Source organism: Drosophila serrata, unplaced genomic scaffold (assembly GCF_035046125.1).
Source record: "Drosophila serrata isolate PLE 108 unplaced genomic scaffold, ASM3504612v1 contig_240, whole genome shotgun sequence".
NCBI classification, from domain to species: Eukaryota; Metazoa; Arthropoda; class Insecta; order Diptera; family Drosophilidae; genus Drosophila; species Drosophila serrata.
The window spans coordinates 5,844,705-5,868,618 of record NW_028257138.1 but is presented as its reverse complement, the minus strand read 5'-3'; the positions used below and the strand labels follow the sequence as shown (position 1 = coordinate 5,868,618).

General features: G+C 40.7%; 7 protein-coding genes across 12 annotated transcripts; 4 read left to right on the top strand and 3 right to left on the bottom strand.

Annotated features, from left to right (window-relative positions):
* Positions 1 to 50: 50 nt before the first annotated feature.
* CtsL4 (Cathepsin L4) lies at positions 51 to 1,896 on the bottom strand. Its single transcript, XM_020951630.2, has 5 exons — positions 1,739 to 1,896; positions 1,530 to 1,682; positions 1,083 to 1,469; positions 706 to 866; positions 51 to 643 (listed from the first exon to the last, which is right to left on the bottom strand). The coding sequence occupies exons 1-5, from the start codon at positions 1,883 to 1,885 to the stop codon at positions 448 to 450; spliced, it is 1,044 nt and encodes a 347-aa protein (XP_020807289.2). The 5' UTR covers positions 1,886 to 1,896; the 3' UTR covers positions 51 to 447.
* A 1,138-nt stretch (positions 1,897 to 3,034) lies between these two features.
* On the top strand, positions 3,035 to 4,687 carry ClpP (Caseinolytic protease proteolytic subunit). Its single transcript, XM_020951509.2, has 3 exons — positions 3,035 to 3,213; positions 3,265 to 3,693; positions 3,752 to 4,687. The coding sequence occupies exons 1-3, from the start codon at positions 3,172 to 3,174 to the stop codon at positions 4,037 to 4,039; spliced, it is 759 nt and encodes a 252-aa protein (XP_020807168.1). The 5' UTR covers positions 3,035 to 3,171; the 3' UTR covers positions 4,040 to 4,687.
* Cand1 (Cullin-associated and neddylation-dissociated 1) lies at positions 4,353 to 11,688 on the bottom strand. Of its 2 annotated transcripts, none has more exons than XM_020951508.2 (9): positions 11,463 to 11,688; positions 8,673 to 8,990; positions 8,206 to 8,589; positions 7,848 to 8,137; positions 7,630 to 7,792; positions 6,213 to 7,571; positions 4,897 to 6,151; positions 4,693 to 4,839; positions 4,353 to 4,620 (listed from the first exon to the last, which is right to left on the bottom strand). In XM_020951508.2, exons 2-9 carry the CDS (start codon positions 8,715 to 8,717, stop codon positions 4,490 to 4,492), a joined length of 3,774 nt encoding a protein of 1,257 aa, XP_020807167.2. In that variant the 5' UTR covers positions 8,718 to 8,990; positions 11,463 to 11,688; the 3' UTR covers positions 4,353 to 4,489. The 2 variants fall into 2 exon arrangements, with proteins under 2 accessions (XP_020807167.2, XP_086686946.1); XM_086830820.1 differs by lacking the exon at positions 11,463 to 11,688 and adding an exon at positions 9,049 to 9,094.
* pim (pimples) lies at positions 8,894 to 10,133 on the top strand. The gene is made up of 3 exons (XM_020951510.2): positions 8,894 to 9,303; positions 9,367 to 9,696; positions 9,754 to 10,133. The coding sequence occupies exons 1-3, from the start codon at positions 9,264 to 9,266 to the stop codon at positions 9,987 to 9,989; spliced, it is 606 nt and encodes a 201-aa protein (XP_020807169.2). The 5' UTR covers positions 8,894 to 9,263; the 3' UTR covers positions 9,990 to 10,133.
* Positions 11,689 to 13,106: 1,418 nt separating the features above from the next.
* Positions 13,107 to 15,119, top strand: lft (Limb expression 1 family member lowfat). Of its 5 annotated transcripts, none has more exons than XM_020951612.2 (5): positions 13,107 to 13,279; positions 13,770 to 13,907; positions 13,978 to 14,141; positions 14,210 to 14,403; positions 14,464 to 15,119. In XM_020951612.2, exons 2-5 carry the CDS (start codon positions 13,835 to 13,837, stop codon positions 14,840 to 14,842), a joined length of 810 nt encoding a protein of 269 aa, XP_020807271.1. In that variant the 5' UTR covers positions 13,107 to 13,279; positions 13,770 to 13,834; the 3' UTR covers positions 14,843 to 15,119. The 5 variants fall into 5 exon arrangements, with proteins under 5 accessions (XP_020807271.1, XP_020807273.1, XP_086686945.1 ...); XM_020951614.2 differs by having other exon boundaries at positions 13,121 to 13,230; XM_086830819.1 differs by having other exon boundaries at positions 13,150 to 13,327.
* A 522-nt stretch (positions 15,120 to 15,641) lies between these two features.
* LOC110183351 (uncharacterized) lies at positions 15,642 to 16,936 on the top strand. The gene has a single exon (XM_020951606.2). The coding sequence runs from the start codon at positions 15,901 to 15,903 to the stop codon at positions 16,735 to 16,737; it is 837 nt and encodes a 278-aa protein (XP_020807265.1). The 5' UTR covers positions 15,642 to 15,900; the 3' UTR covers positions 16,738 to 16,936.
* A 272-nt stretch (positions 16,937 to 17,208) lies between these two features.
* Positions 17,209 to 23,454, bottom strand: rho-5 (rhomboid-5). Its single transcript, XM_020951548.2, has 7 exons — positions 23,069 to 23,454; positions 19,372 to 22,377; positions 18,966 to 19,307; positions 18,641 to 18,895; positions 18,099 to 18,356; positions 17,751 to 18,035; positions 17,209 to 17,679 (listed from the first exon to the last, which is right to left on the bottom strand). The coding sequence occupies exons 2-7, from the start codon at positions 22,348 to 22,350 to the stop codon at positions 17,374 to 17,376; spliced, it is 4,425 nt and encodes a 1,474-aa protein (XP_020807207.2). The 5' UTR covers positions 22,351 to 22,377; positions 23,069 to 23,454; the 3' UTR covers positions 17,209 to 17,373.
* Between the last annotated feature and the right edge of the window lie 460 nt (positions 23,455 to 23,914).

The window sequence follows — 23,914 nt, the reverse complement described above, 5'->3', positions numbered from 1 at the left end:
CATTACATCAGCTCTTTTAATGACACTGTGCAACACAAAAACAAATATAATATTGTAAAACGTATTTTTTATATTTATCTTCAAGGAAACACACATGTTACTTTTCTTAATTTTACTAATCAAATTAAAAAATTTAAATCAAAACCACAAGTTCTGTGGCACAGTGTAGTATACTGGCATTAATTCCCTCTCCATTTTTTCAGCAGTAATCTCAGCCTTAACCGAGAGATTACAAATTGAGGACAGTATATACATACATATAAATAAAGTTTCAAGTTCGGATTAAAATCATCTTCATACTATGTGAAAATTAAGAAATGATAAAACTAAATTTATTGAGCATTCTCTAATTGAAATTTATATCAGTATATATAAGTGTTACTGTGTGTTTAAAAAGAAAACAGTCGGCATTTATTTGTTCCATTTCGTTAATATAACATTAAGGTACTAAACTATTGCATATGCAGCATAGTTAGCAACTCCGCACATATTAACACCTTTGCGAATCCGCATAAAACCCGATTCACCCCAAAGTTCGCCCCACCAATTCTTTAAAATCCAATAATCCTTACCAAAACCTATAACCAGCATGGCATGATTTACAGATGATGATGAGCACGCTGCATCGTCGTATATGCCGTCGCTGAAAATAAAAAGGAAAATATATAATGTAATATATATTTTATTTTTACAAGTACTGATTACCTGTAAAGTTGAAATGTCTTGGGGGTGGCATTGATTGATATGGCCACCGGGCCGATGTGAGTAACTGCGGCTTGAATTGCTTGCTCATCTCGCGTAGGTAAAATGGCCCAAGAAGTTACATTGACGACCGATAAGTCATGAACAAACTGACATTTTCCTTTCTAAAATATTTTAAAATTACAATTATTAATTTTGTAAATTTGTACCGCCAAAATGAATTCTGTTCTTTTAAATTTATTCGCCTTATTGTAAACCCCAAAAAATATGACGAACCTATAACAGAACCAAACGTAATGGAAAAATATTAAAGAATTTTTCCTAACTTCCATTTCGGTAAAGCTTTTTCTTCGAGTGTCAAAAAAGATTCCCAAAATTACCTTTGAAACGTATTTATAATCTTCGGCCCTCATTATGCCACCAGTGCTCTGCAAATAATTTAAAGTGTTTCGCAGAGATCCTCCGACACATCCTTGATTTCCATGTGACACACTGCAGTCCACAATTTGTTGCTGACTTAGGCTCAGGATTTTTCCGGTGCGCTTGAAAACTTGTCCCTCGATGCTCTCGGCAATGCTGAAAGCGTAGCATGAACCGCAAGTCTGCTGATTGTGCGGTGGGGTCCGAAATCCTTTTTGCCGCCAATCCAAACTTTCTGGCAGGTTGGCCATCAGAGGCGATCCAACTATTTCAGCGACGTTATCTGAGCTGTCTTCCGTGTGACTCTTTAAAAGCCGCAAATATCCTTTTAGATACCCGTCCGTGCTCTACATACAATAAAAATATATAGTAAAATTTGTAAATCTTTTTTTTTAAACATCACATACCATATCAGCAAATATGTTCGGTTTCAGCCTAAAGCTTGTTTGGCCATCCTGATATTGTTGATTGTGCTCCTCAATAACTTTGTAATTCTCTTCAAAGGCCTTAAAGCTTCTCACTTCATCATAGTTCCGAAGATACTTTCTATTGTTGTTATTCTAGAATACAGATCTTCATAGTTTTTCTCCTTATACATTATTGATTTGTCTCTCACTTTAAATATTTCAAACTCGCCTTTGTAGTCAAAGACAGACGAATTTCCGTTTTTTATTTCGGAAGTCACAATATAATATTTTAAGCCACATAAACAGCCAAGAGCTATAAGCTTCCACATAGCTACCGCCGTTTCCGTAATGACCATAAAGAGTAGATATCATAATAAGTTAATGGCAAACTAAGCAAAATTTTTAACAATGCAATATAATCAAAAATAAATATATAAGTATACATTTTGTGCGAGATCGGCACTGCCAAATACTCTATTTGGTGAATCTTAAAAATATTATATATAATATATGGGCAATTCTCCAGAAATTATTGTATATTATAAAATCATTTATTTTGAAGACTAAACTTTCCGTTTAACTTCAATTTGTTCGTTTGTTAAAGGTTTAGTATACTCGATTTCATATATGTACATAAAAATAATGCACATACCATTATAATTATATATTATAATTTTATTCAAAAGCTTGTGAGGCTGTGAAGGAGTCAATCCGACCCTATAAATCATATATATTCTTGAACAGCATGAACAGCTGAATCGATCTACATATGTATGTCCGGTTAAAATATAATTTGTGAAATTTTTTTTAGATTTTTGCAAAAAAAAAAAGGTGTTACATCGTTAAAATTATCAACAATTTACAAAAATTTTATTAATCGTAATTAATCTAATAAAAATATACATATTGAATTTACAAATTTACGAATTGAAATTAATGCTTTTTTAGAATAGTTATGATTTGTCAAATAAATGTTCATTAAAAATATCTATAAAAATCAATTCAATGAATCTTGTAAACTTAGTAAGATCGTTCATCAGTTTTGGAAACCTCAATGTTTTCTAAAATAATAACAATGTAGGAGAAAATATTTTTTTAATTATATAAACTTTCAAAGACAAATTAACGAAAACTTTAACAGTTGAAAGTACCAGCATAGTGAAATATTGGAATCGAAAATAACATCACAATGGAAAATTAAATTATTAATAATTATAATTTTAATTTTAATAATTTTTCTTATTATATTCATACCCAAATTATAAATGCATTGATAGGATGGGAGAAATATACTGAATGATAGTGCAAAGCTTGGTTGTTAGCCTTATATAAATGAACTAAATCCTATTTTATTCCCGTTTTTTCAATTGATATAATTGTTATGGTTAATAGTTACATAAATATATTAAAGAACTAAAAACAAATGCTCCTAAAAACTTATCCAAGGCATTTCTAAATTGTACATAAAAAAATACAGCCCCAACAACCTTCATAAAAATCCCAACCACAATACAACAGTGTTTCATTTCCATTTGTGTCAGAAATGAATATAAGTGTGTTGTACTCTTAGCCTTAAAAATCAGCTGTTTTGCATAACATACCGAATCCGGTTGATTTGCGGACAAAACAAGAGCCAAGGATCATGCTAAAAACTGCTGTTAGCCGGTTATTGCAAAATAATTTAGTGAGTTCGAACCTTGTTAATATATTTCAGGTAATAACGCTCCAATTGCAGGCATCATGTACGGGCCGAACAAACTTGGTTCGCCGCAACATCAATCTGATTCCCATGGTGGTGGAGCAAACTGGGCGAGGTGAAAGGGCGTACGATATATTCTCACGTCTGCTTAAGGAGCGAATTATTTGCCTGATGGGCAACATTACCGATGATATCAGCTCCACCGTTGTAGCCCAGTTACTGTTTCTGCAATCGGAAAACGTCAACAAGCCAATACATTTGTACATCAATTCCCCGGGTGGCGTTGTGACGGCTGGCCTGGCCATCTACGATACGATGCAGTACGTCAAGCCACCAATTGCAACGTGGTGCGTCGGCCAGGCCTGCTCAATGGGCTCACTATTGCTGGCGGCAGGTGCACCGGGTATGCGTTACTCGCTGCCAAATGCCCGGATTATGATACATCAGCCCTCGGGCGGCGCTCAAGTAAGTTTGCTTCGCTGTTAATTAATTTGGAAAACTAATACTTTTATCTTTCTCGAAGGGTCAAGCCACAGACATTTTAATACATGCCGAGGAAATTATCAAAATTAAGCGCCAGCTAACCAAAATCTATGTAAAGCATGCGAACAACTCGTACGATGAGATGTCTACACGAATGGAGCGGGACCACTTTATGACCCCAGAAGAGGCCAAGACCCTAGGCATAATCGATCACGTCCTCGAACATCCTCCAGAGACTGTTTCAGAAACTGGACCAACGTCGGATGATGGCATAGGTAAAGCCCTATCAGACGATTCGGAAAAAAAGAAAGCCAAGCAGGCAGCGTAAAATTTCTTTGAGATGTAAAATCCAAAATCTATCCTTACAATTTGAATCAGTTTGAATAAGTTTCGATTTTCAACTTGAAATGTCGATAGCTTTCAATAACAAGAGCCTACAAAAATAGATTTACAAATGTCAATAGAGCAAGCACTACATTTTTTTAAAAAGTATATAATTGTTGACCGATTTTCCAGGAAACAAAAACACGTTGAATGATTAGCTTAAAGATAAAGCGAATGGTTATTTTCAGAGTATACTCAATGAATTACTTGAATCAAATACATAATTTACTTGCTCTGCTTCACAATTAACCTTGCTCTTCAAGTCGATCTGCATTTATTTCTTATTTAGAAAATCTAAAAGCTATATCAGAAAAGAGATACTTGTGTGTGTGCGTCCAACACGCATCATATTCTTAATTAAGTAAAGGAATTTCGAGAGCCCAAGGTTTCAGTTTTAGCTCTGATCCATTACAATAATATCTGCTGTACCGGTGATGGAATCCTTCTGAATATAATCATAGATCTTGCTCAACTCTGGGGTCTCTTTGATCGACTTAAGGAAATCCATTAGTTGCTGATTTTTGTCTGTAAAATGAATTGTGTAGTTTAGTTTTAAAGATTTTTATTTTGAATATATTACTTTTTCCATTCACTTACTTGCTTTGGGTATTTGCGAAAGGGCTGACACAGCTCGGAGGGCTGAACGCTTTAGTTCGTCCTGCTTTTCGTATTCCTGTTTCACAGAGTTTGCCTTCACCTTGTGGGTGCACGTATCACGTAGTTGCTGTATAAATTGATCGAGTCCTGAAGGGGAGAATCACATTAGTTAGATTCCAAAGTAAAGCGCAGTTCGTTACTCACTTAGAAGAACCTTATCGGGGCACAGAATGGCCAGACGTGCCGTCATCAGGTAAGTGAGCATCTTGATGTCGTAGTGGTCGCAGAGGCCAGCCTGCACGTGATCCAAGAACTGCATGACATCCACACGGTCCAAGCCCTGCTCGAGCAGTGTGTACATGCACTCAAATGCCGCTTTGCGTATGTCGAGGCCATCGTCCACAGTGTGCTTGAATGGTCCCATCTCCACCTCCCTGATCAGTTCGCTCTTTACCTTCGTCTCGGAGTAAAGCCATGGCAATAGAGTTGGCAGCAAGTCGCGCACCAGGCTCGGCTTGTTGTGCACTGCCGAATTGAAGGCCACGAGCGCGACGCGTCGCACCTGTGGCTCCGGATCGCGCAGGGCGAACAGGAACTCGCCAATATTTTGCTTGAGCAGCACATCTATCGGTTGCGGCTGATCCGAGATGGTGAACTTCACCGAGGAGACGACGACGGTACGCATGGTAGCGCTCTCCGAACGCAACGCTTGCTGTAGCTGCGGCAGCAACTCATCGGGATTGACCAGCACAAGTTTGCCCAGACACTCGGCCACCACGTTGCGTGATCCCTCTTCCGAGCACTCGCAATGCTTAAAAAGCTGTGTCCAAATCGATGGCACTGATGGTAACAACTGTGCCAGTCCGCTGGGGGATACCGAAAGTGAGGAAATCACCTCCTTCAGTGAGTGCAACAGCAAGTATTGACGCTTCGGCTGGACTTCAATCTCGTTGAGAATCAGCGGCAGGTATGTCTGCAGGCTACCCACTGAGACAGCCCCCAGGGCATGCGAGGCGGCCGCCTTAACATCCTCCGAGGTGGCCCCAAAGCACTCAATAATCGTCTGCGGCAGCACCTGTATGCTGCTCAGATCAAAGTGCCTGCCAATCTCACCGATTGTCAGCAAACAAAATATAATCTCAGTGTCATTGCGCTTCTGCAGATCCGTTATCAACTTGGTGGCCAATGGGGTCGCCACCTGGGGACACTGCTGTGTGAGGGCGGCAATGCACTTGGCCGAAGAATGATATGCCTGTTTGTGCAGCTGCTGCACCGCCTCACCACTGCCGGGTGCACCTGAGGCAGCTCCAACAGCTGTGCCCCTGAATAAGGCGCCGTCCGTTCCGCCAGCTAGAACGGGTGCCATTAGCTTCGATACCAAGGAATGGTAATCCAATCCGGACAACTGTGTCTGCACCAGCGCTTGGAACAGCTCCAGAGTGCAGTTCAAAGCCGTTCCCTATGAGAAAAAGGTTATATTTACATCTATATCTACTATAGTACGAGTATAGGTGACCCACCTGAAGCAACGGCGATCGAACCAATATAAGCACCGATCGCAAAAACTGCTCGTGTATGCCCACCAGCGCCTGCGGCTGGCGGCGGGCCACAGTGCTTAATAGCGTCAGAGAATACTGGGCTACGTGCAAATCCGAATCTGATATTAGTGGCGGAATCTCCACGATGGCCGTCTGCAGCAAATTCGGCTCGAAATTACTCGAATAATTTATAACAATCTTGTTGATGAGATCGAGCGAGTGCAGCTTCAGGGCACGATGATTCTTTCGTAGAAATGTCCCAAGGGCGGGCAGTACATCATTGAGGATCGGCGTTAGATCGATGCGCAGAGAAGAGGCAGCGATGAGGGTTAAGGCTTTAACACTGCTCAGCCTGGTCACCTCGTTCTTCAGGCGCTCCATAAAGATGGGCAGGCATACGGCAAGCTCTGTCTTCAGCATATCGCCCATGTTAGCAATGATCTGACCCATGCAGGCAATGGCACGCTCTTTAACCTCTTGATCGACGTCCGTCACCTTAAGTTTTTGCAGGGTGCACGAGTAAACCGGACCCACAAACGAGGGTGCATCGAAATCCGACTTCCCAGCACTCGTTTCCAGCGGTCGAATTACCTTCACCAGCTGCTGCAGCACAAGGAGGGCCTCTGTAGCAATTTTATAGAAGGGATCAAACACCGAGGTCACAACGAGCGGCACCAGAGACGGTATGTGTGGATGAAAGACGTGCGGCGGGTGACCCTGCAGCAGGGAGTATAGGAATCCCAGCGATTCGATCTTCATGTTGCTTGTGGAGCTTTTGTCATTCAGCGAATAGCTTATTCCGGGCACTATGCTCTCCAAGTAGGGACCCAGGGCGCCGGGCAGCGAATTCAAGAGCTCTCGGAGCAGGAGGAAGCAATCCTGGCGCGTCTTCATTGACTTCTCGCGCATCAGCGGCTGTATGGCCTTTACAATCAGCGGCAGCTGCTCAATTAAGAGCGAAGTCGGCCCCGACACTTGATCCATCGAGTCCGGGTCGTTGGCTACATCGTCGCTCAGTCGCGTGTTCTTCAGCAGAGCGACATAGGCATGGAAGATGTCAGATTTCACATTCTCCTCGCGCTCCTTAAAGCGAGCAATCAACGCAGGACTCAGGCTGCGGTAAAAGTCCTCGATGAGTTCCTGGCGCGTGGAGATTAAAACCTCTAAGCACTTGGCAGCAGCGCGACGCACCTTCCAGCTCATATCGTCGTCGTCACTATACTCTTCGCTGTCCACATACTCATCATCCTCGGTGTCCATTGCATTGCCAGCATCGCCATCATCTGTTTCGTAGTTGTAGTTGGGATCATAAGTGATGTACTTCAGGCACAGCTCAAGGATCTAGAAGATACCCAATGCGAAATAAGGCTTTGCTTTGCTTTGCTTCGGAAGAACTTACCATGGGAATATGAGGATGTATGGCATCGGGGCAGCGCATAACGAACGCCTCGCAGGCCTGCAGGCAAAACTCGCGCAGCTCGTCGTCATCTCGCTGGCTGTACTGACTCAGCAGCAGCATTGAGCGATCGATGTGATTGCACAACCGATGGCCAGCCTGTCGGCTGAAAGGAAAGAGATGTAAGCCGTTGCGAGACTAGCGTATTCCTGCCTGCTTACCATATAGACGCCAGGCACTGGATGTATGTGCGAATGGCACCCGGGTTTGGTGGATTCTCTAGGCCATCCAGCAAGTGATCGATTACTCCGTTGTAGGCATTGCTATTGGCTTGGATAAGCAGAAACGACAAAGCTACGATCGTTCGCTTACGTACAGCCTGTCGTGAGGAGGCCAATTGGGGCATCAATGCCTTCAGAATGGTGCTGTGGAAGGGCACAAGAAACTCTCCAAAACGGGAGAGCAAGTCAGCCAGTATGTCCAGGGACTCCAACTTGACGGATACGTCTTCCTACAAAGCGGAAAAACTTACAAAGTAAAACCAAATCCAGGCGGGGCTTCTTAACCGGTGAAACGTACCTTCTCAATAGCTGTGCTCAGCTTCCCGGTGATCCTCTGGCAGACATTGGGGGCCAGTGAATTGGAGGATTGCGGCAGTTCCGCAATCACTGTCTTCAAGCCGATACTCGATATGTCGCGCAGCTGTTCTGTGTTTGACATCATGTTGGCACAGAGCGAATCAACAATGGTCTCCACCTGAATCTCCTTCACCTTGTTGACCAACGGACCGAGGCACTTCACGGCCAGATTCTGCACCTCGCCGTTCTTGTCCTCCAGCAGCTTCAGTACCATTCTCACCACCTTTTTTTCGGACTCATCGTCCAGTATAATGCTGTCTTTTTGCAGTTCAGTCATTAAATCATTGGTCGCCATGAATCGAAAGTCCTTGTCCGTCGACGTCATCTGGAGCAGCCAAGGAGGCAGCAATAGCCATTGGCTCCATTACATTTCATAATATTCACGAAAGATAAAAATTTTATACATACTTTTTCCAGCAAATTTGCAATTTGATGGTACTGATGGGACGCCATGGCCACGTCTTTGTATCGTTTATTCAGTTAAAGTTGAGTGACTAGCAAAGTGTGGTTTTTGTATTTGATAGTTTCACTATTTTATATCCTTTGGAAAACCTGAATGCCCACTGAAATTTTTCCGGCAGAAAATCTCCAAGCTTAATATTCACTCAACAAATTTTTTTGTAAAATAGAGATGGAACCAAAGCGATTATCGCTGACACGATAACTGGTTGCGAACTCCGCTAACTTGCCCATTCAGACACATGTGTATATTGTAGCCAAGAACACCTTAAAGAAAGAGGAATTACTTCATAATAAAAAATATTGGTATTACAAGACAATATACATATATAATATGTACAATCGAGACTATTACACCATATGACGAAAAATGAGTAGTGTTTCATATTCCGTCGTTTCTAACTTCAGACAAATTAACAATACAACGAGTTGACATTAGCGCTTCTCACATCTCTAACATTGTGCCGCTCGTTTTCATTCTAAAATTTTGTAGGCATTTTAAATTAATATTACTACCATTATTTAGCATCATACAAAAATATGGATCAAATCATAAACAAGGAGAACACCGGCGTTTATTGTAAGTTATAGTAGCATTGCTCTTTCAAACATAAAAAACAAATAATTGTATTAAACGTTTCAGTGCCTTCTCATCCTATGAAAAATAGCAATGCAGCCTTAAAACTAACTGTTAAAAAGAATGTGCTGGGAAAACTTGACAATGTTATACACCAAACGCCTGGAATTACTCCATTTAAAAGCAGCAGTTCTGTAAAACTTGAGGGAAGTAATGCCAAGCTATCGATTCGGAATGCTGCCAAACAAAATGTAAGGGATCGAGAGGAAGTTACTGCGAAGTCGACCAGCTGTTTTTTGGGTGCCTACATGGTAAGACGCGTCGAGATCCAGCCCATAAATTTGTTCAACTACACGGATTTCCCCACCGAGCGCTGTGTAAAAAAATGCACCAAACGTAAGCAGAGCTAAGGGGGTGATTCCAAAAATGAAGAATAACAATTCTCAATTCCAGCAATCACCGAAACCTGGCTGGAAAATGAGTCTGAATATGATGACTTGTGCGAACGAATCCTACATGACATCCACACCCTGGAGGAAGATTGGGATAAAAGAGAGATACCACAGTTATGCACCGATTTCGATCACAATCCACCTATAAATGACTTAGATATTATTGAAAGTGATGAATGTGGATCATTTTTTGACCTCCCTCTGCCGAGTTTCATTAATGTTGACATTCTATTTTAGTTAATCATTTTAAATTTGTATGTTTATCTTTAGATTAAGGATACTATTTGTGGCTAGTGTCTAGTAACGTGTGAAAACTTCAGTAAAAACTTATATGTCATATTTGTTTTAAGTTTTATCCATTAATAAAAAATATGCATTATATCTGCTTGTGCTGTTTAAACATACGGAGAGGTTACGACATTAATATAGACATATGTATATAACATTTTTATGAAAATGATACCTGATCTCAAGACTTTTACTAAGTTTTGAGCACAAACATTAGAATTTTGCGATTTCCTACTGAAATAAATAATAAACAAGAAAGGAAGCGCAAAAATTTGATAAGCCGAAGATTGTATAATCTTGCTGTTGTTCTTGTATGATAAGCCGAAGATTGTATACTCTTGCTGTTGTTCTTGTTCAAATGCTGCAAGCTTCTGACTGAAATTATAATCCCCTGTAAGGGTATAATTAATCATACAAAATTATTAAAATACCCCAAAAGATTCGCTGCATTCCTAAATATTACCTATCTTTATAAAATCCTGAAGGTTTTGAGAAAGGTTTACATTATTTATTTAAACAGTTCTAGGGGAAGACGAAGGATAACATTAAAGAAATCATAAACAGAAAAGAAAGCTAAATTCAAAAAGTCGAAATGTGTATACCCTTGCAGGTAGCCATATCATAATGGGTTCGAATGTGCATTCGATCATAACTAAAGCAAAAATGCATTAATTGCAATTCAGAAAGCTTTCCTATGTTAGGTTTTAAGAGGTTAACAAATCTGCGTACTCAGTTTAAAACCTAAACAAATTAACATTTTTGACAATTATAACGTTTTTTTTTCTTTTTAAAAAAAAGTGAACATTTTTGAAAAAAAAAAAAAAATTTCTTGCCGGAGATAGCTTGAAAGATTCGACTCTTCATGCTGATCAAGAATATATATGATTTGTAGGGTCGGAAATGACTCCTTCATTGTTTTGCAAGCTTCTGACTAAAATTATAATACTGGAAGGGTTTAAAAATAAGTATTAATTTATGCAATTACTTTTATATGACAATCAAAGTTTAAAAATCTCATAACTCAGCCAAAAAGGCATTAATATCAATTAGGAAAGCTTTCCTGTTAGTTTTTACGAGGTCAACAAATCTTTATGCTGATCAAGAATACATATGATACGTAGGGTCGAAAATGACTCCACACACTTCGTAATTAAGTTAGGTTCTTACCTTTAGTATGAGTTTGTAGATATTTTTAATGATAATTTCTGTATCACTTTAAATTAAAATTAGCTTATAGTTTCCATGACAAAACAAGTAAATTAAAGGAAAATTAAACGCAAAGCCACCACTGCTGATTTCTGACTGATCACCCATATAGCATCTTAATATATATATAATATATATATATATATATATATATATAATAATAATATATAATAATTTATATAATATAATAATATAATTGTCAATGTTAAGACTTACCAGAGTAGAGGACACACTTTTATCTCTTTTCATCATTACGTTATTCCTTCCAGTGTGATGTGTGTGTGATTGATGACTTCAATTAGGTTTCGATTGGTAGCATCAATGTAAGCTTTTTCCTTGTTATCCACATGTGTTGCATTGGCCACGTCATATTTAGAGTCAAACCACTATCACTGCCAATATCACTTTCGATGTCAACACTGGAGACCGCACGGACTAACTGAGGCCAGCTCGGCGAGGTGTGCCTGTATTTATAGTACCCGAGAAAAGAGAATAGAGAATGTGAGAGCGAGAGAGCAAGAGAGCTAGAGCTAGCGCTAGAGCTAGAGCTGCAGCTAGAGCTAGAGCTACAAAGTGTGAGAGTGTGAGAGCAAGAGAGCTAGAGCTAGCGCTAGAGCTAGGTAAAGAGTGATAAAGAGAAAGAGGGATCTGTAGAGCTTGACAGAGTGATGGACATACATTTAATGATCGTTTCGATGGCAGCTATATGATATGGTCGTTAGATTTCAATAAAATTAAAACCGAAATTATAAAATAATACAAAATGGACTTTATCTAAAATATGTAAATATGTTGAAAACTATAAATGTTATAATTTGTTTTCTGAACATTTACTGATCGTTCCTACTGCAGCTATATAGTCCTTCGATCCAAAATGCTCTTCTCTTGAAAAGGTAAGACGGAGGGACAGTCGGAAATTTCAAGTTAGTGAAGATCAAGTATCATGTACTTTATATGACCGGAAATGACTCCTCCATTGCTTTGCAAACTTCTGACTTAAATTATAATACTGCAAGGGCTTAAAAATAATAATAACATTATATTATTTGTATTATTTGTATTATTTATATCAAAATCGAAGATTAAAATTCTTATAACTCAGCCAAAAAGGCATTAATTTCAACTCGGAAAGCTTTCCTATGTTAGCTTTTATAAGGTTAACAAATCTGCATACCCAGATTAAAACCTAAAAGAATCAAAATTTTTCTTTCATTTTTGGAAAAAATTTAACATTTTTGAAAAAAAAAAATTGTTCTGCCGGAGGTAGCTTAAAAGATTTGTCCTTCATGCTGAGCAATTAAGTATATGATTTGTAGGGACGGAAATGACTCCTGCACTGTTTTGCAAGCTTATGATTAAAATTATAATACTGCAAGAATTTAAAATTAAGTATTATTTTATGCAATTATTTTTATATGAAAATCTAAGTTTAAAAATCTCATAACTTAGCCAAAAAGGCATTAATGTCTATTCGGAAAGCTTTTTTATGAGGTTAACAAATCTGCAACCCATTTTAAGATTTAAAAAATTCAATTTTGGCAAAAATTTACAATTTTAACAATGAAACTCCTTTTAAAATTTTTAAAATTTGGAAATTTTTGAAAAAAAGTACATTTTAGCCAGACATAGCTAGATCGATTCAGATTTTAATACTAATCAATAATATATATGGTTTATAGGGTCAGAAATGACTCCTTTCCTGCGGTCTAAGCCTCTAACTGAAATTGCATTATCCCACACGGGTATAATAAAAGTAATGACTTATAGTTTTATATTTACAATAATGTATCAAATCAATTATTTACAAAGAACGAATTTAGCCTTTTTCAAGCCATAAACGATTCGTGTCTATATGTTTTTTTGCGGTAGCCAACAAATTGGCAGCACTGGAACACAGTAATGTATCTAGTTTTTTTTACATTTCTGCCAGAAAGGTTTTTCGTCTCGTCTCGTATGTGACCTTACCTTCGCTGGTGTCCAAAAAGTATAACATAAAAGTGAAAATTTTCCCCGTTTAAATGTACAAGCCAAATGTAAATGCAAGTTTACGAATACAAATCAATAAACTAATAAAAAAAAATGTAATTGTTAAAACCCCTAGTTGATTGCATCAAAATTAAGTATTTTTACCTGTTGCTTTGTTTAAATGGTGCAGTATAATAAAAAAGAGTGCAACACTGGGGTATTGAACACAATTGCAAGCTGAAATCAAAAGACTTAGGCAACAAACTCTCCATTGGTAGACATATTTAGAGGATGTTGCGATCTACATATGTTTAAAGACGTGGCAGTGTCACCAGTGCAACAATACAAATCTTGCATATGTATGTATGCACGTACATACATATGTAAACATATGCTATGTAATACGTTGGCTCTTAACAGAAAATTCACCGTGCAGCAAAGTACATACATAGAATGTACACTGTACTATGTATATATGGATATTTTAAAAGTCTTGACTGCAAAATACATACATATGTATGTATCTGCTATTGCCATTAAATTACTCGTTTTTTGCAGAATCTTTATTGACATGTCGTATTAGTACTGCTATAGCTTACATCGCTAATTTCAATAAGAAGACAATGGTTTATCCCGAAGAACCATTTTGGGTTCTACCAACGGTCACTGGATTTTACGAGGACAGAGATTATAGAGGTAACACTTATATAAATGTAAAACTATAAGCCCACCTATGTTCACATATGTATGTATGTATGTATTTCAGTGAATGTGGTAGAAGCCCTACAAGAGTTTTGGCAAATGAAGCAATCTCGTGGAGCTGAACTAAAAAACGGAGCTCTTGTTATTTACGAATCGATTCCAGCAAATAGCCAGCCATACATTTGTTTCGTAACGCTGCCAGGAGGCAGTTGTTTCGGAAGCTTTCAAGTATATATCGGCACTTAAAAGTAATGAAAGGAGAAATAGATTTCTAGCAGTGTTTTCTTGTGTTCCAGAATTGTCCAACAAAAGCGGAAGCCAGACGCAGTTCGGCCAAGATTGCTCTGATGAACTCGGTATTCAATGAACACCCATCGCGTCGAATTAGTGACGAATTTATACAGAAAGCAGTACAGGATGCTCGGACTTCCTTTAAAGGAACAACATCCCAAGTCAACGAGGGCACAGAGTCGGGAATCGGCGCATTCAGGTGAGTTTTAATCTGCGGTAATAACTTATTAAACAAACTATGTTCTATTGTTTGGTGTAGATTCATGCTGGAAGCAAATAAGGGTAGAACTATGCTTGAGTTCCAAGAACTTATGACTGTTTTTCAACTGCTCCACTGGAATGGTTCCCTCAAGGCAATGCGCGAACGTCATTGCTCCAGGCAGGAAGTCGTGGCTCACTATTCCAACCGCAGTCTGGATGATGAGATGCGCTCACAAATGGCGTTGGACTGGATTGCCAGGGAACACGACAGCCCCGGCGTTATTCGTCGCGAATTGGTGCTGGCCGAGAGAGAGCTGGAAACCTTTCGCATGGCTGGACGAGAACTGCGTTTTCCGAAGGAGAAGAAGGACATACTTATGATAGCTCATAACCAATTGGGCGGTAGTACCCTCAGTTCGGCTTCCATTGATGATTGATCGACCAGAAAATATTTCAAATATGCGTTTACAAACTTTTTAGATAAATCATATAATTTCACTTTGAGTAATGATCAATATTTAATTAATTGGCATACCATATGATCTCCATGATGAAAAACAAGCGGAATTTTTATTTGAAAAAATATTACTCTTCCCACACAAAACACTTCCAAATTATAACAAATTAATATTTAAAATCGTTAAAAATGTGATTTATAAATCATCTGCTACAAAAATAAGACTAAACCCAATAAAAATAATTATTTTATTTTAACTAGACTTGAGTTTATTAAATATAACTTTTATTTTTAGAAGCTATAGAAACTTTATAAACAAAATAGGGGGGCAGTAAATCTTTTTCAAGTCAATCTGTTATTCCTATTCAACTGGGTTTAACATATTAATCTAAGAGGTTTTAAAATATTAATCTTATCGCTCCATGTCAGCAAAGAGCAGCCATACATAGGCCCAACACGCACAAATCATTTTTATTTTGCACTAAAGCTGAAATAAATAAAAAATCGATTTATATTTATCATAATGAGCAATAATATCATAATTGTTAAAATTTTTTTTTTTAATTTTAAAAGGCAATCATTGAATAAAATACACACATTATGTGTTACTTTAAAGTTAAAGCACGTCAATAAAAATTTCTTTAGAACGTGTCCCTTTTATACAATTATTTTCTATGTTTTCTTGTAAGGCTATTCATTTATCTATTATGTTGCATAACTTATTTATTTTAAGAAATAAAACTATTATCCCAGCATTCAACTACAACTGTTTCACAGTTTTCTCGTCGTTCCAAATGAATTAATTTGATAGGCTTACGCCATCCCTAGAAATTTGAGTTGTTGTGACGCTACCTTTACTATTTGTCAGCCCTATATATAATAAACACATACATACAATAAAAAAATAAGAAAAAACGAAGAAAAATAGTGTTTTGAGGCAGTTCTTCTTCCCAAAACAACAAATATCATAGAGAAAACAAATCAGTTGAGATAGCACTGTCATTAATAAGCTCGAAATTTACGGATATTGTGCATAAAATGGCCTCAGAAGAGCTGCCAGCTGATCTAGACAAGTTGAAAATAACACAAACTCATCCTCTCTCTAAAACTGCTGTGGAGAGGAACCCATTTTACGATGCAGAGAATGGGTTTGATCCATCGGATAACCCTGAGCCCACACTAAGCGCCAAGCATCGAACGACGCATCGTTGGAGATGCAGGCCCAGGCGTCGATCCGAAAGCTGTCTGCAAGATTGCAAGCAGGACGAGTCCTTTGTTCCAGCCGATTCCTTTGATATAAGCTCACATGGTGTGCAGAAGCATTCGCAGAAACGAAAGAACATTTTTCGACAGCCGATCCTGAGGTCCTTGTACGGCTGCGAGCACGGCAAGTGCGTAGTTCGCAGCGGCAGGATGTTCGTCCCCAGGCCCAGAGAGGACACCAGTGATGTTGTTGGCCAACAATCGCAGGCGAGTGATGATTTAAGCTTGCTAAACACTAGTGGCACTGGGACCTTCCGTGATTGTGTTATTGGAGAATGCAATGCCATGCTCGACGAATCGAAGAGGAGCCCCTTGGCCAACAGCTGGCACTTGTCAAAGAACTGCAGCTCGTCGAAAGCCAGTCCAGAGGCTGGAGCAGGAGGATCCCTTCAGAGCCATAAGAGTGACGCTGCCTTTACCGTCTCCGCTGCCGCAAGATCTTTGTCCGCTGTCTCGCTAATGGGAGCGACATGCTCGCAACAGGCCAGCTACAATTCCACGAATCCAGGCAGCTGCGATGATGTTACCATTGGAGAGTTGGCCAGCTATTTCGACACCATCGTGCATATTCCAAAAAAGATGTCCACAATGGCCGAGATGATGTACATATAAAACTATATCTCGAATACCGTAGCAAGTTTTCATCACTATTCTCTGATTCTAAATTTAAGTTCTATGTTATATGTGAATCTAATTACACAGTTTTTTGGCTCTCTGTAACCTCAGTTGAGTAAACTAAATATATTTATACTGTATAATATGTACATAGTCATTGGTATATTCTGCGAATTACAGCATTTCAAAACCCACATTTAAACAGGCTTTTTATTTAAAAAGGTATTGGAATAATCTTTCAGATATGAAATAACGCAAGAAGTAAGTATCTCGTAAATTGAGAATCGAGAGTAAAAACGTTAGAAAATAGGTTAAGCAACTTGATTAAGTAAAAAACTACTTAACCCATTCAACCTTCTGTTAACCAATATATTCCTCCACAATTTAACTAAGTCACGAAATAAAATCATCAAAAAAAAAGAAGTCCCAGTCCATTTTTTAACATAAAGTAAAAAAAGCTAGTGCCACTTTAAGGCTAATTATTCTTTATTCATTTGAAGTTCCGGATTATACATACATAAATAGACATTTAATGCATCATTATTCATATAATTGTTATCTATTTTGTGCACTCAAACTTGTCAAATTTTTGTTGTCATGAGAATGGTTTCGATTCGATTAATATGTAAAATATTAAAGGACATTGAATTCAGTATTATTATTATCATTATTGGTATAACCTAAGTATTTTTGGTTATTATTTTCGGAGTGCACCGATGTTAATTCAGTCATAAGATTAGAGTTGTTGTTGTTGTTTTTGTTGGAGAATCGAATGGGTGAAGTGAACACTTGCTTAAGCTTTGATATATTTCCAATACTTTTCTTAATTCGATCACTATAGTTTGAAAGGTGATTAAACGAACGACTAAACTCTACTTCCTGCCATTGTTCTTGAGAGGCGCTTTGTTTTCGCGATGGCGCAGCGGGATACAAAATGTGCTGCAAGGAACGTAAAAAGATTACATTAACTATAGAGCTTTAGCATTGCATTTTCTTCAGGATATACCCACCGAAACGAGAGCCTTTTCGGTGAATGTTACGCTCTTCCTAATAATGTCATCGGAATGATGATGATAATAGTACTGGGAGTTCTGGGTCTGGGAGTATCGAGTATTACTGCTTACAATATCAACGCCATGGTGTTCACCGTTGGTGAAATTCTCGTATCCGTTGTTATTACTAAACATATCTACAAAACTAATTGAATGAAATTCACTTGGGTGAATATAAAATGTCACGATCATTGCGGTGTAAACGATGACATGAAACAAAACGCAAGTCCAAATTAGATTTATCTGTAAATAAAAACATATTATTTTATGAATGCCTCTAACTCGATGTGTTTTTCAAGGTCTTACCTTTTTCTTGCGCCCATATTTCGAGAATGTGGTAAATGGCACTAGGGACACGGTCAAAAGGCAGCCACAAATCACGCCAGCCAGCAATCCCAGGAAGTTCAGCTGATAAGGCAGGGTTCCGATCCCAACTAGCACGCTGCACAGGAGCAGCAGCTTGAACAGGGCGATGTGGGGCTTGTGCAGATACTTCCAGTGCATCCATATCAGCAAAGCGATCAGTGAGGCCACCACTCCGCTGAGAGAGGCCGAGGGTCCAACCTGATTAAAATTCAAAAAAATTATTGAATAATTAATGTCCTTGAAAAGTTAGAAATCATAAAGGTATCTTAATTTCAGAATTCTTCCTTTTTCCTATCATTTCGCATCTAATAACCAAAATAGCTAAGAACTGACATAGCTCTTGACATGTTTTTTAATTTAAACCAAAATCAAATAAGGCTTAGCTTTGCTTGTTTTATAATGTTTGTTTATGTTTTCATTGTTGGTCTACTTCCTTTCAGTTCGGTGCCTAACCATAATCTATTATTATATAGGTTTAGTACCTCGGGGCGATGTGGCACAAGAATGGCGCTTGTTAGATTTCCGGCAAAGCCCGACATTATATAGACAATGGCAGTACGGACTGTTCCAATCAACCGCTCCAAGTCCGCCAGGAACAGGTGCTGGAAGATTAGAGTTATGGCCAGATGAAGAATGCCGGCGTGCATGCATAGCGATGTGAGCAGTCTGTAGAGCTGATCCGGCGTCTCAACGGATATGAATGGGAACATGCCACACACATTATTCAGACACGATATCTTCAAGAAATATAAAGAAAATCGTATTAAGACAAAGTGATATTCCACTACCTATTAATGTCACAGGTACCTGTGAGCACAGCGATGCTTCCTCATGGAAATACCCCTTTATAAAGTCACAGTACTCGCGGGTCGTTATCCGGCACTCTCCATAGAGGCCCGTGCAACATGGATGTCCAATGACCTCGCAAACCATGTGTTCCGAGGTGTGATCCTTGTACCGATATCGTTGGGTAAACGAATTGGTTTTCCGGCATATGGGCCACTTGGTAATATCGTCGGGCCATTCATAGGGCGCAATCGATGCTGGAGCATCACAGAATTTGGGGTCCAATCCGCAGACAGACCCGGATATTCGACCTCCCGGTCCCGACTCGCTCGGAGACCATTTCTTCCAGGTCGATATCGATTTCTTAAAATAAAAAAAAATTAAATTAACAATATATTAAAGATCTAATTTGGTAGTGTCCACTTACCGTTGGAAAGAGACCCCTTATGGAGCACTCCGCCTGAGAGCTCTGCACGCATCCCGAATCATCGTTGCGAATGCAACAGGCCGTCTCCCTTTCGTGGCGCCTCGTTTTTGTGACCACCTCTGTAATCTTGACATCCCGTCGCATGCAGGCGGCAAACTTGGCCCCCATGTGCACCAGATCGATATTCCTGGGACCAATCCACAGGTTGCGCTGCTCTACATGCTGCACCGTCTGCAGACTGAGACTGGTCACCAGCACCTGGCCCGTCTTCTGCTCCGATCCGATGCCAATAGGCGCGACTCCGTAGCAAATTATAGATAATATGAGCACCACGACCTGCACCGTATTGATCCAGTAGGTGAAAAAGGGCCGATGGTCGGTGCGGTCGTCCAGATCATTGACCGAGAAATACTTGATGCAACGTAGTGGAGGGCGTCGCGAGTTCTCCAGAACGCCGTCGAGCAGCTGGGCTGTTATCCGGTTGCCCCGATTGCATGTCGAGGTGGTGGAGTGCGAGGTGCGCATTGCCGGCTGCATTTGGCTGGAAACGGAGCTGCAAAGCGGTATGTGGCCGCCACCCGGCGGATGGGAGGCTTGGTCGCCGCCGTTGCCGCCGGTTAGGTTGATATCACTGCTGGCATTTCCGCCGTTGTTCAACGCAGAGGTTCTCCAGCCATTCTGCTGACGTTCCGCCATGTAGACACTGACCCCCACTCCCATATTGCCGCCCCCTGCGGATGGATCACCTGTGCAAGGTCGTGACTTGACAGCAGACGACGCCTGTCTGCCGCCGCCCCCGATCTCGGAACCCTCTTCGTTCAGCCCGTTGGCCGTTATCTCGCAGGGACTATCAAAGAAAACCTCGTCCTCGATGATAGCCTCCAAACCATCCGTCAAGCAGTCGGCGTCCGCCTGCTGGGTGGTGACGTGGAGCGGGGCAAAGCTGCGCGACCATTGCCAAGGACAGCGCACTCGATGCATCTGGATGGGCCGTCGTTTGTTGAACATGTGCACCAAGTAGCTGACCATAGCCACGAACATGTAGCCCACCGATGCCTTACGCTCCACGAACTCGCCGGCAAGAAAATCACGATTGGTGTAGCACTTCTGCCGCCGGTTATCACCGCCCAGCGTCATGTCCATGCCAAGGGCATCTTGGACGGGCAGGATGTCTGGGCGATCGGGGGCATAGCCATTCCCATTGCCATTGCCATTTCCGCCGCTGCCATTTCCATTTCCCTGCATGTCCTCGCCGCCGGCCTGCTGCATGTGGTACTCCAATTCGGTGTCGAACATCCCGAAGCAGCGGATTGCAAGCCGGCGGTGACGTCCCTGCCAGAGGGCACAGTCGGCCGCCTCTGTGCTCGGCTCCACGCCAAAGAACTGTGAGGTGGTGCGCCGCAGGTAGATACCGAGTCGCTTCTTGCAGGACAAATGATGCAGCTGCGGCTGTGGGAGTACCTGCAGCGACTGGTGCTGCTGCGTCTGGTGGTGGATGTGCTGCAGACGCGGATTGCTCACCATCTGGCTGCGGTACATCTGCTGGTGTTGGTTGGACCCGGATCCGGAACCGGGCGCCTGAAGCTGCACTGCATCGTGCCGCTTCGCCTGCACGGGCACGGACACCATGCTGCTGTTGCTGGACTGATCCATGCCGGCATTCTGCTGCATCTGCTCATTGAGGCTCGAAATCACCGGAATGGGCATGGGCACGGGCAGGGATATGGGCACCGGACTAATGGGTCCCGTCGTCTGAGTGGTCTGATGCACGCCTGTGGTTCGACGCACCGTGTTGCAGTGCAGGCACGTCCCCGACGGGTTGTCCTCGATCTGGGCCCCAGAGGCAGCTCCTCCGGGTGCCACAACTACCATGGAGTCGCTGCCATCCTCGACACCGCCCCGGTGTCGAGACATCAGCGCTTGGTCGCCGCGCTGGACTAAATTATTGGCAGTGGTTATCGGCGAACAAGAGCTGGCCGCCGACAAGACCATCGACATGGTCGAGGAGGGTGCCGGCGATGGCGAGGTGCAGGCTGCGGCCGGAGAGCAGCTCACATTGCCGATGTACGTCTGCGAGGTCCGACTAAGGCTGCCGTGCGAGGTCTCACTGTGACAGCACTTGGTGCGATAGCTGTACGGCATATTGGCGTACTGTGATTGCGCCGTGGATCCGGACCCGGATGCGGATGCTGCGGGAGTGGGGAGATTGCCCGCTGGCGAAGACGACGACATGGTAAGATCGGCATATAAATCGCCGGCTGGCGGCGGTGTGGGCACGTATCGCTTAACCGGCGTGTGTACCGTGGATCCCAGATAGGCATTGTAGTTATCGCACTGGGCCAGCGGCAAGGGTACATTGGAAGGCAGTAGGAGGCGCGTGGAGGAGACCGAGGGCAGTGGCACAGCCGAGGGCATACCGCCCAGATTCTCCATCATCTTCGCCTGCGGCGTTTGCTGCTGCGACTCCCGATAGCGCTCCAACCTGTATCTAGAGTTTGGCGAGACACCTCGCTGATGGTGGTAGTTCACGTTGCTCGCTCCGGCCATTCCATGTTTCTGGCTCACCACCGGAGGTTGCTCCACCTTTGAGCCCACGTTGCACGACTGCGACGGCACCTGACTGGCCACACAGCTGGTGGCAAAGCAGTCGCTGTTGGGGGCCGGAGATGGCGGCGGTACGCCCCTATTCACATCATCGTACTTTTCCAGCGGCGAGAGCTTCAGCTTGCCTGCATGTGGCGGGAAGCCCTCATTGCCCGCCGGAGGCGCTCGGAAGCGACCCGACGACAGGCTGCAGTACATCACATCGCACTCGTTGGACTCCAACGCCAGCTGCAGTTGATTCTGGAAGTTGATGGACTTCCGGCGGGTAGAGCTAGCGTTGCTGCTGCCCCGCAACGAGGAGGGATGGACGCCGTCGGGATTGACCTTGTCATTCCGCCTATTGTTGTGACCCAGGTCAGCTCCATTTGGATTCATAGTCGGAGAATAGTTATATTTTCCGATCTGGAATAAGTTATTAATAAGTTATCTTATTTATTCGGGACAATTAAAGGATAGCAAATTCTCTAAACTAGAGAACTAAACTGCGGGAAAAATGTAAAACTGAATTTATCTCGCGTTTTACTGGTATTTATTATTTTAGAAACTATTCTCGAATTTCAAACAAGGTTTTTTTAAAAAAAATTAGCGCCTAAACTATTACCTAATTTTGAGCATTTTTCATTATAATTAAATAAAAAGAAGACTGAATTTAACTCTAAATACGGAACTTGGAAGTGTTTCTCATCCTCTGTTAGAATTTAATCGTTAATTTATTTCAACAAGTAAAATTATTAAATTACATATGTGTATTCATACATTTATTTACATTAAATTATTTGGAAACTATTTTTAATTGCTTATTTTTTGTTACACATTTCTTTTTCAGATACAAACAATGGAAAAAGGGCCAAGGGCGCATATGAGTAATTCGGAATACTGCTGCAATTAAACCATGTCACCATTTTAAACATTTTGAGATTAAACTAGACCAAGTCTTAATATTTTGTTAAGCTTTTTCTCTAACTTTATTTACCCTACTGAAAACTAATGTCCCGTTTAACATAAATGTATACCTAAAGATTGAAAAAAAATATATCTTTAAGACATAATAAAAACTTTTAAAGCACGATTTTGAGGCCGCACATAAACTTACTTAGAATATTTATTGGTACATTTAACGATTTCTTCAATTCATTCTTATTTTGTTTAACTCTGTTGACAGGCCGAAAATTATTTTAATCGATTTTCCGCCTGCATGTACACACAACTCCATGGCGAGAAAACCCCTTAATCTCAGCGTATTTGATTCACGTTAACTTTCGTTATTTTCCATTGTTATATTTTGTGTATTGTTTTAAGTAAAAAATTGAAAACGCCATTGAATAATCCATATTTTTCCAACAATTTAATACAAAAAAAACACCAATGCATATGTACACAGCGCACACACTCGTCGAAAAAGTGCAAACCACTTGGATAAATTTTTCCCTAGATGTGCTGCGCATGTGCCGGATTTCACAGACTTGAGATGACGAAAAATGTCCCAGAGAGGTGATTCGTAAAGGCCATACATTTCTTAGGCAGAAATGTAATCTTTTTATTGAATAGGTACATTTTTAGAATATATGATAATATTAATTCGGGAAGTCGAAGTTAGCCATACGATCATGGGTTCGAATGTGCAATTGATCATAACTAAGCCGAAAATGCCTTAATTTCAATTCGGAAGGCTTTTCTGTGCTAGCTTTTTTAAGGTTAATAAATCTGCATACTTAATTTAAAATTAAAAAAAGAATAAAAAAAATTTATAAATTTTTTTGACAATTTTAACGATGTTAACTTATAAAATTAAACAAAAAAATTTACAAAAATCTTTTTTCTTTCCTTCATGCCTAGAAAGATTTGCTTGTTGATGTTGATCAAGAATATATATGATTTATAGGGTCATAAATTACTCCTTCACTTTCTTTTAAGCTTCTGACTGAAAGTGCAAAACCAT